Source organism: Babesia bigemina, scaffold Bbigscaff_57353 (genome assembly GCF_000981445.1).
Source record: "Babesia bigemina genome assembly Bbig001, scaffold Bbigscaff_57353".
Lineage (NCBI taxonomy): Eukaryota > Apicomplexa > Aconoidasida > Piroplasmida > Babesiidae > Babesia > Babesia bigemina.
In genome coordinates this window covers 1-10,876 of record NW_012237012.1, presented here as the reverse complement: position 1 = coordinate 10,876, position 10,876 = coordinate 1, and the positions used below count along the sequence as shown (strand labels likewise).

The following is a 10,876-nucleotide window of genomic DNA, read 5'->3' as shown; positions in this document are numbered from 1 at the left end:
GCAAGATGGGCGCAAGTATTTCGACGGTTCTCAGGATAGGAAGAAAGGTGTACATACGCTGCTGACCGAGCTGAAAAATGGACTTACTGAAGGTGTTGAATCTGTTTTTACAAAGGGTTTTGAGGAAATCAAAAACAACGTTGAAAGGTTGAAAAGCGGTCATATTTTGGATGTTTTGGAGAAACTCAACAGCCTCTGCGATGCTGTTAAAAATTCAAGCGAGTTTCTCACAGGGAATTTGGGTACACTGAAAAATGATGTCTTCGACCGCAAGCTAAAAAACTTAATGCATGATCTTCGTGAGCTACAACAAACAAAGTTGGCTCCCTTGATTGACGAAGCGCAAAGAATCAGAAATTCCCTAAACTCACAATGCAAGCAATGTATTTGGGACATCGAAATGTTTGTGTCTCAAGAAGTTAACAGAAGTACTAAAGCAATCCAAAATGAAGCCCGAAAGCAGTATAACGCCAAAATCAGCGATGTGTTTGAGAAGTTAAAAGCGATAGTGCATTACAAAACTGAGGAGATTAAGATCGTAATTGAAAAAGATAAAAAAACGGGTGTTAAAGGTTTTTTGAGGACGATATATGGAATCAAGGTGACTGTAATAACATTTGCGCTTCCAGAATTTCAGACGTCGGCGTCATTGCTTGCACCACTAAAACAAGCATTCACTATTAAAATATTCAAGGACCTGTCATCCAAATTCCATGCCTACGTAACAAACATTTTACCGTACATTGAAGACGAAATAAAAATTCCGCCACAGCCTAGGAGTGCGGCAGCCATATTTGCTGACACTGATGAATCCAAAAATGTAAAAAAAATTAATGAAGATCTTAACAACTTACTTACTAATTTAATTGATGCAAAACAGTCTAAAAACTATAATTACGATCACCAATTCACCTCCCTCCTCTCCACCCTCTCCTCCTCCCTCACCTCTCTCCACCCCTCCGCCTTCGCCAACCCCCGGCACCCGGAGCTGCTCGATGCGGTCAGAGCGGGGCTGCAGGGGTTTGTCGAGCAGATGGAGCGGGTGTATGTGAGTAGGTATGAGGGGTATGAGGAGAAGGTGAATATGGGTAAATTGGTCTCAAATGAGGATGGTAAAGGTGAAAAATTGACGGATGCCGGAAGAAATTTGTCGAAGGTATTTTTGACGATTTTGGTGACTCTGAAAGCCGGGTTAGACGAGTTAAAGCAGAATGCTCCAAACGCCTGGAGAGGAAGACAAATTTATTTGCAAGACAGTAACGAAGATGAAAACTCATTTGGTCAATTTTTGAACAAATGCGGTTACAAAGTTTCCAAGTCGCATGATTCCCATGAAGGTCACCTGAGGAATAAGACGGGGTGCACGGGTCAATATATCCACGACGATCTTCTTGTAGGCGATAAGCAGCATATTTATCACTCCGATAAAAATGCCAAACGTGCACTCGAGATACTTTTCGACTATTTGGAGACATACAACGACTTGTGCCATCTCTCAACATTCACCTCCAAGAGACAGCCATGCTCCGTGTACGAGATGCTCGCTTGGCTCTCGGGACTAACGCACAATCCGGTACATCAAAGTAAGCTAAGTGTAGCCATCATGAACGTTTTGGAAGAGCTATATAAAAGAGGTAGAGAAGATGAGGGAGAACATGGCGACGTATTAGCAGTAGAACGACAGGCAGACGGAGGGGAGTTCAAGGTGTCATTGGTTGATGCACGCTCCGTATCCCTGGAAGCCTACCCACGTGACGTATCATATGATGAACTGTGGGCAGCCGTGACGCATATATGTTCGACTTCATATGACGTCCTTTGCGCAATTGCCGGTCACGGCGACGAATTCACGACATACGCTGTAGACTATTCCAACAATTACATGAATTTCAATTACCCCCAAAACGGGGAAGACTGCCTCGATATGCTCCTAGACATCCTTCGTCGAATGTTGCCAACATTACAATATTTGTATAGTCAGTGCAAGCTCAGCAATGGGCTCAACGGCTGGCAATCGTGCAAGTACGGCAAGGGAATCATGACAGCCAAATGGCCATGCAAAGTTCATCCATCCGACGAACCAGATGATGAATCAAACTGCCAAGCAAAGTGTAAACCAACGTGCCAAGCAAAGTGCGAAGTAACGTGCCAAGTAGATTGCCAACCAACATCGCCATTGATGAGTTACCTGAACGATTGCTTGCCGGGTCATTTACCTCATCAACTTACTAAAATTGGCTGTAAGTACGAGTGTGCCAATTGCTCAACTTCTAAAAAAAGTAAGCCTTGCCTAACGCCTCTTGGATTCAAAGGTTTCTCCGGACCCACACGTATGGGTAAGGACATATGTGAAGTGCTGACCAAATTCATCAACATCAAGCATCTTACGGGTCTATTCACGCTTATTCCTAAGCCGCCTTCAACGTTGCCGGAGCACTTCGGTTTTACGTTGGCGCTGGCGAATGGTATTAATGCAACATCTAGACCGTATAATTACGACTCTCATGCGCTTCGAGACACGTTTGCCGCATCCATCTACGAGCAAACTATTAACCTCTGTACTGACCAATCCACAGTAACCAAAGCGTTAACAGACGCATATGGTTCGCCGAATCCCGAGCATGGCAAATGTGAATATGCGCACCTCAAGAATCTTACAACTTCACATAGCTGCAAAGGGAAAATCAATTTGGAACTCGAATGCGCTCCGTACCTTGCCAATTTATCTGTCGACTGTTATCGATACCTCGGCAAAAAGCATTCAAATCTTTACCTGTCATGGGCTGTATACCTCCCGTGGAACTTTTGGATGTACCTTAAAGATCTGTATGACGCATTCTGTAACATATACTGTCAAGACTGGGGCTGTCGTGGTTGCTTAAGAGGAGACAAGTGCAAACGTGGAGCACATGGATCAATAAGTGACGCCTCCAAACAACCTAATTGTCAATGCCACTCTATTGTTGACTGCAGAGGCGTAGCTCCAACGTTGTACAGTTATGGGTTCTCCTTCGGTGACCCATCTAAATTGCAAAACGAGAATTATCCGAACACATGTGCCGATTTCTGCAAGCAATTGAAAAATGTATTGAAGTCGGACTACTTCACAAAATTATTTGAAGAGTGTGACAAATTCCTCTTCACCATCCGCGCCCCCTTCATCTGGCTCAACGTCGCCCTCTGGCTCCTCTCTTTGTTGTACCTCATCCACATCATGGTCATCCGCCTCGATCTCCTCCACATCAAATCGCATTTGCATAGTCCGTCGAGTCATAGGATTGCTGCTCAATCGCTACTTGCTGCTGCGCGTGTTAACAAGCTTAACAGAGTGTTTTACCTGCAACCATAATCGTACTCACGTGTTTAATGTTTACACTCACCTAGCATATCACCTACTCACCTATACAACTAATTGTTCTATAATGTTTTGAATCACTCATTAACCGTTGTATGTGATTGTGTAATAGTTAACTAAAGTGTTCACCAATGTGCTGCCCAATGTGCTGACCAACGTGTTGACCAATGCCATGACCAAAGTGTTGACCTATGTGCTGACCAAAGTGCTGACCAAAGTGCTGACCAATGCCATGACCAAAGTGCTGACCAAGTTGCTGACCAAAGTGGTGACCAAGCACCAGGCCAAGTTAGTGGACACTGCAGCGATGACAGTGGTGAACAAGCATCTGACCAATGCCATGACCAACGTGGTGACCAAAGTGCTGACCAAAGTGCTGCCCAATTTGCTGACCAATGCCATGACCAAAGTGCTGACCAATGCCATGACCAAAGTGCTGACCAATGCCATGACCAAAGTGCTGACCAATGCCATGACCAAAGTGCTGACCAAGTTAGTGGTTACGGCAGCGATGACATGGTCACGGCAGCGATGACAGTGGTGACCTAAGTAGTGATTATTATCCACTCTACATCGCCCCTTAATCCACTCTACATCGCTCCCTAACCCACTCTTCATCGCCCCTTTACCCACTCTACATCGCCCCTTTATCCACTCTACATCGCCCCTTAACCCTCTCTACATCGCCCCTTTATTCACTCTACATCGCTCCCTAATCCACTCTACATCGCGCCTTTATCCACTCTACATCGCGCCTTTATCCACTCTACATCGCCCCTTAACCCACTCTTCATCGCTCCCTAACCCACTCTACATCGCTCCCTAACCCACTCTACATCGCTCCCTAACCCACTCTACATCGCCCCTTTACCCACTCTACATCGCCCCTTTACCCACTCTACATCGCCCCTTTATCCACTCTACATCGCTCCCTAACCCACTCTACATCGCTCCCTAATCCACTCTACATCGCTCCCTAACCCACTCTACATCGCTCCCTAACCCACTCCACATCGCTCCCTTATCCACTCTACATCGCTCCTTACCCACTCTACATCGCTCCCTAATCCACTCTACATCGCCCCTTTACCCACTCTCCATCGCCCCTTTACCCACTCTCCATCGCCCCTTTACCCACTCTACATCGCCCCTTTACCCACTCCACATCGCCCCCTTAACCCACTCTACATCGCCCCTTTACCCACTCTACAACCCTTGAATTACCTCGCCATAATACCGCTATGACCTCTATTAACCATAGCAATAACTTGTGCCTTGTCACCCTTCCCTTCCCTTCTTCCACCTCTTGCCACTGCCCTGACCATGTGCCGCTTAGGGAGCTTGGCAATAAATTTGACAAAATCTAAAACCTTAAAAATACCTCAAATAACAACTTTACTAACATCCTTAATAACCTCTGTTCTGGCCTCGAAACATTCCTCGGCTTCAACAAAGATTCCAAAGGCTACACTGGCCAGGGCATTGTGTACTCTGACCTGGATAGGCTGTGTGACGGGGTGATGGGATTTTTGAGTGGTGTGCTTGGTGCGGTGAAAAACGAAAATGAAGTTGAAACATACGACAAACATTTTAATAAAAGACTTAATGAAGTACTAGAAGAGGTAAATAAAAATATTGGCTCCGGCCGTGAAGGGCTTGCGGAGTCTGTCGGCGCGGTGAAGAAGTGGTTGGAGGGGTATGAAAAGAAATTGAATGAGAAAATAAATGAACTAAAAAATCCACTTGAACAATTGAGAAAAGATATTGAAAGTGATAAAACGTCAATAGAAAATGAAAAACATAATGAGCTTTCGAAGCAAATTGCCGACTGGACTACCCGGGCAGATTGGTATCATGGGAAGGTAACGGACGCCAAAATCGCCTTAAACAATGTTGATCCTACACTATCAGGTAAGTTGAAATGTAACATTTCATTGCTGGTGCAGGCAACGGAGACGTTCAAGGTGGCGGCAAGAAACACGGATCTCGACGCAATGTTCAAGTTGGCTGCGAAGAAGTGGGCTGAGATCACAGCATTTTTGGAAAAAACTTTTTTACGTTATTCACATATGCTCCAAGCCTATTTGAAGCATGAAGTTGGGGCCTTGCATGAGCAAATAATCAGCTTGCAAGGGACGCAATTTAATGATTTGTTCACAGCACTCAACACCAATCTCACTGAGGCCTTCAAAACAGTTAATTACGGCATACATAAAGTAGAAAGTAGTTACGATACGAAAGTTGTAAGCGGTTTAACGCCTATTGTGGAAAGTGCTATCACGCTTAAAAAGGAGGTTCAGTCTGAGAAGGCGGAGATTAAAAAACAGGTGGTTGCGTTAGTGAATCAGATTGAGTTGATTGGTATAGCTGATCAAGGAGTAAAGGCACGAGTGACGAATGACGCTGCATTGGTACAGGATAGATTAATGTTGAGTGAAGTCGTTGAAGATGTTAAGAGTAAAATTAGGCGAAACGTCGAAGGATACGTTGAGAAAATATTGCCCGATCAGATTTATAACGCCATCCAGAAAGAAACTGATACTATCTGCAATAACGATGGAATTAACGGCTATTTGAATGAGAGTGCTCATTTAGTAGCGCAATGGGCTCGGACGTTCAGCGGTAAGGATCAGTTTGGGAAAAAAGTCGGTGACTGGGTGGAAGATATTCTCAAGCAGGATGTTGTCAGTGGATGGCTCACACGGTGGATCACGTGGAACAAGCACAGTGAAAAGTTGAGACAGACTACGCTGCAGCGTATGAAAGATGGCAACAACGACACATTGCGCGGTGTAATAATTGAAGCGATCAAAGAAGAATTTATAAACGAAATTACTAAAGCCGGCAATGCTGTAAATATCAAATCTGCATACAACATCGAAGAGAATGTTGAAGCTGTCATTGTAGGTATCGGTATCTTTATGGAGAAGCTTGGGGAGGGTTTTGGAGGGAGGGGTGATAAGATATTAGAGAAAATTGAGAACAATGAGAAGTTGTGGAAACAACAACAGTCCACTTCCGTCCTTCCTTCCAACTTGCCTCCCCTTCCCTCGCATATTTCTCCACCTACTTACGACAACCAACATCTCAAGCTCGCCCTCCAAGCCACCCTTGTAGCGCTGCAATCCAAAGCGAGACAAGTTTGGAACGAATTAAATTCGTTTGCGTTGAAAAGTTGCAAGATTGGTAATGTCGAGAAAGCAATAACAGATGTTAAGAGGCTAGCAGGAACTCTTAAGAGGAAACTAATTCCCAACCCATCTACAGTCATCGGCTCCGCACCGACTGATCTAGGGAATACTATTCGAGGGTTTATTAGCGCTACCGCCGTTGACGTGGAAGACGAACTTGCAAAGCTGCTGAAAAGCACGGCGGACAACGCAATCGATGAACTCCAAAAAAAAATTAAATTGAAAGTTAATACTCAAATACTCCCAATTCAACAGGCGCTTACAGCACTGCAAAGTCAGAATGGTCCACACGTAACTACAGGTGTACCGCAGGGTAAGTCTGCCCTTGAAAGTTTGGCTCATGAACTTCACGAAAAAATAAATGACTTGTTGGAAAATAACGTTGGTACTAGCGCAACCAAAAAAGGCAGTGTTTACGCAGATTTGAATGAGCTAATGATGAACATCGAGACACTTGGTGGTGAAGTCGGTAGCGTTAGAAGTAAGGTCGAAGCTGTCGCTGTAGAACTTACAAGCTGCATTAGGAGAGCCACTAATCTACTCAAGGATACACCTCGAGAAATCGAGAAGTGCTTTAATAAACTCCGCATTGCTGTCACAGTTAAAATAGATTCTGCTTTCACTGAAATGGAACAACAAACCAGAGACCTTTACACCGCAAGAAAAACTCAAGAAGTCACCGCCCTGCATAAAATCGTTAAGGAGCAGTTTCAGAAAATTGAAGGAACGATAAAGACTGATAAAGAGACTCATCTTAAAGGAATTTTGAGTAAATTAAAAAAACAATTTATCCAATGTTTTGAAGATCACGCAACAAAACTGTCGGCTACACTCAGAAACACCGATCAGCCTAAATTGTCAGAGCAAGAACAAACTGTCAAATATTTCGCTCAAATGTTACGCGATTTGTACAACCGTTGGATGATTGAAGTATATGGTCAGGAAGACTTCAAGAAGTTGAAACGTAGATGGGAGCCTTCCCGAGCCGCCTTCCATTTTCTGCTCAGCGAGCTTATGGGCTCTCAGCATTTTAATCATGAAGTTCACATTAAATTGGATGCACTTAATGCCCTTCTTACCTCTTTACATCCCTCATCTTTTGCCGACTCCCCCTCCCCCCTCCTCGCCCCCCTCAAGGCCGGCCTCTCCAAATTCGCCGAGCAACTCGGCCGCGCGTACGTGAACAGGTACTCGGGTAAACGATTCAACGGGGCTTTGTTGAAGGAAGTGGAAGATTCTGACTCCAAAAAAGCTGTTCCTGCTCTTAAACAAAAATCTGAGAAAAAGTACGATTTAACCCCTGAGGGCCGCAACTGCGCCAAGGTCTGCCTGACGATAGTGGAGATGGTGAAAGGGGAGTTGGATGTGTTGAGAGAGAAATGCAAATTAGATTGGCATTCCAAACAAATAGATCGTATTAGTGTTCTTGGTTCATTTTTAAGTGATTGCGGTTACGTTGTTTCCAATAGGGATAAGCAGGACGGCGAGTTGAGGCGTAGTGACCAGATGATGGGTTCACATATTCATGCAAAAATTAGGCAGGCACTTACGAACGTCGAAAACATCAAAACACATCTTTTGAAGTGCAAATCAAACGAGGATGAGAAGACCGGCAGAGAAAAGAAAAGTGATAAGTTCCACGTCCTTGATGTACTTGCCTGCCTCCATTGCCACCTGGAAACGTACTATACTCTCGGCCACATGGCATCTTTAACTGCCAAACGTAATCCATGTTCTGTGTACGAGATGCTAGTTTGGTGCGCTGGTTTGCATTATAATTCGGTTTACGAGATATTTGTGCGCGATGGTTTCACTGGTCTGATGGAGAAGCCGAAGAAGAAGATAATACAGGCGAGCGACGACGGATTGGAATTGGATGCTGAATATGACGATTTGACAGCGTACTACGTGGACGTGTTCCCGAGTAAGATCCGATATGATCATATACATTCTGCCATCAACCATATTTGTGCAACATCGCATGACGTGCTGACTCGCATCATCGGTCACGGCGACGAATACACAACGTACGGCGTAGACTTCTGCAATAACTCTCTCAAGTTCAGATATCCGACGTCGGCTGAGGAATGCCTTGACATGTTCCTCGACATCCTCCGCAGATTGTTCCCGCCGCTCAAATACCTGGAGACACAGTGCAGCACCGCCGCGAGAGAGTACGGGTGGGCAGGTTGCCATTATGGCAAAGACGTACAGACAACCAACTGGCCATGCAACGAACACTCTAGCACTAAAGTAACGTGCCAACCAAATGGTCAAGCAAAGTGCGAACCAAATTGCCAACCAAAATCGCCATTGATGTCCTACTTATACGATTGCTTGCCCGGACATTTACCTCACGTGTTGACTGACATTGGCTGCAAAGCGAAATGTAGTACCTGCCCTAGATCCACGCCTGGAATGCCCTGTCTCACTCCCCTAGGATTCCGAGGTTTCTCCGGGACCAAGCGTGCAGGCAGAGACATAAGTGACGTGCTAGGCAAATTCTTTGACAACGGCAAACTCAATGTCCTATTTAGCCTGCAAACTAAGACGCCATCTACGTTACCGGAACACTTCGGTTTCACGTTATCACTTGTTGCTGGGTGGGTTGGTAGCGACAACAAGAAGCGTAAGACAGGTGTCGAAGAGCCGTTTGAGGAGGCAATTACAAACGTCTCCATTGAACTATATGAGAAACCTACAAAACTTACAGAAGCATTGCGTAATGCGTATGGTGATCCACGGCCTGTTAATCTCACTCAGGTTCGTATGCCTCCACACGCTGCGTTATCCAGTCTTTCGATAACAGGATATAATGATCCTGCACTGAAAGCATACTGCACTCCCTATATGTTATCGCTCAGTGAAGATTACTACTCATGTCTACCATTTAAGAATTCAAAAACCTACCTCTCCTGGGCTGTCTACCTGCCGTGGGATTTCTGGAAATACCTCAAGAGCCTGTATGACGAATTCTGCAATATCTTATGCGCTGATTGGGGATGTCGCACGTGTTTACGCGCTGATAAATGCCGACGTGGTCAGCATGGACTCAGCGATGATAAGACTAAGACGCCTTATTGTCAGTGTGCATCAATAGTTCAGTGTAGAGGTGTCTCACCCATATTGTATAGGTACGGTTTTTGCTTCGGTGAAGCATCTACCTTAAACGCTAAAAGCACGCGTAAAACGTGTTCCCAATTCTGCAAACAGCTGTACGACGTGCTACACTCGCAATATTTCAGAGACCTCTTCGACAAATGCGACGACTTCCTACTATGTATCAGATGGCCTTTCATGCTTACTGTTCTAACCCTCTGGCTCCTCTCTTTCCTGTACCTCATCCACATCATGGTCATCCGCCTAGACCTGCTCCACATCAAATCGCATTTGCACAGTCCCTCATCACATCGTATCGCTGCTCAATCGCTACTTGCCGCCGCACGTGTTAACAAGCTTAACAGAGTGTTTTACCTGCAACCATAATCGTACTCACATGTTCACTGTCTACACTCACCTAGCATATCACCTACTCACCTATCTAACGGATTGTAATCTAATGTTTTAAATCACTCATTAATCGTTGTATGTGATTGTGTAATAGTTAACTAAAGTGGTGACCAATGTGCTAACCAAGGTGCCGACCAATGTGCTGACCAAAGTGCTGACCAAGGTGCTGACCAACGTGCCGACCAATGCCATGACCAAAGTGCTGACCAATGTGCTGACCAATGTGCTGACCAACGTGCTGACCAAGTTGATGGTCACGGCAGCGATGACATGGTCACGGCAGCGATGACATGGTTACGGCAGCGATGACAGTGGTGATCTAAGTGGTGATTATTATCCACTCCACATCGCCCCTTTATCCACTCTACATCGCCCCTTAACCCACTCCACATCGCCCCTTAACCCACTCTACATCGCCCCTTAACCCACTCCACATCGCCCCTTTATCCACTCCACATCGCCCCTTAACCCACTCTACATCGCTCCTTAACCCACTCTTCATCGCCCCTTTATCCACTCTACATCGCTCCTTTACCCACTCTACATCGCTCCCTAACCCACTCTACATCGCTCCCTAACCCACTCTACATCGCTCCCTAACCCACTCTACATCGCTCCTTAACCCACTCTTCATCGCCCCTTTATCCACTCTACATCGCTCCTTTACCCACTCTACATCGCTCCCTAACCCACTCTACATCGCTCCTTTACCCACTCTACATCGCCCCTTTATCCACTCCACATCGCTCCTTTACCCACTCCACATCGCTCCTTTACCCACTCTACATCGCCCCCTTTACCCACTCTACATCGCTCCTTT

General features: G+C 45.5%; 2 protein-coding genes across 2 annotated transcripts; both read left to right on the top strand.

Annotated features, from left to right (window-relative positions):
• On the top strand, positions 1 to 3,349 carry BBBOND_0001160 (hypothetical protein, conserved; the record flags this gene model as incomplete). The annotated part of the gene is made up of 1 exon (XM_012914959.1): positions 1 to 3,349. A coding segment is annotated over one exon (3,349 nt), but the record flags the coding sequence as incomplete, so codon positions are not given.
• A 1,526-nt stretch (positions 3,350 to 4,875) lies between these two features.
• On the top strand, positions 4,876 to 10,032 carry BBBOND_0001150 (hypothetical protein, conserved; the record flags this gene model as incomplete). The annotated part of the gene is made up of 1 exon (XM_012914958.1): positions 4,876 to 10,032. The coding sequence occupies one exon, from the start codon at positions 4,876 to 4,878 to the stop codon at positions 10,030 to 10,032; it is 5,157 nt and encodes a 1,718-aa protein (XP_012770412.1).
• Positions 10,033 to 10,876: the final 844 nt, after the last annotated feature.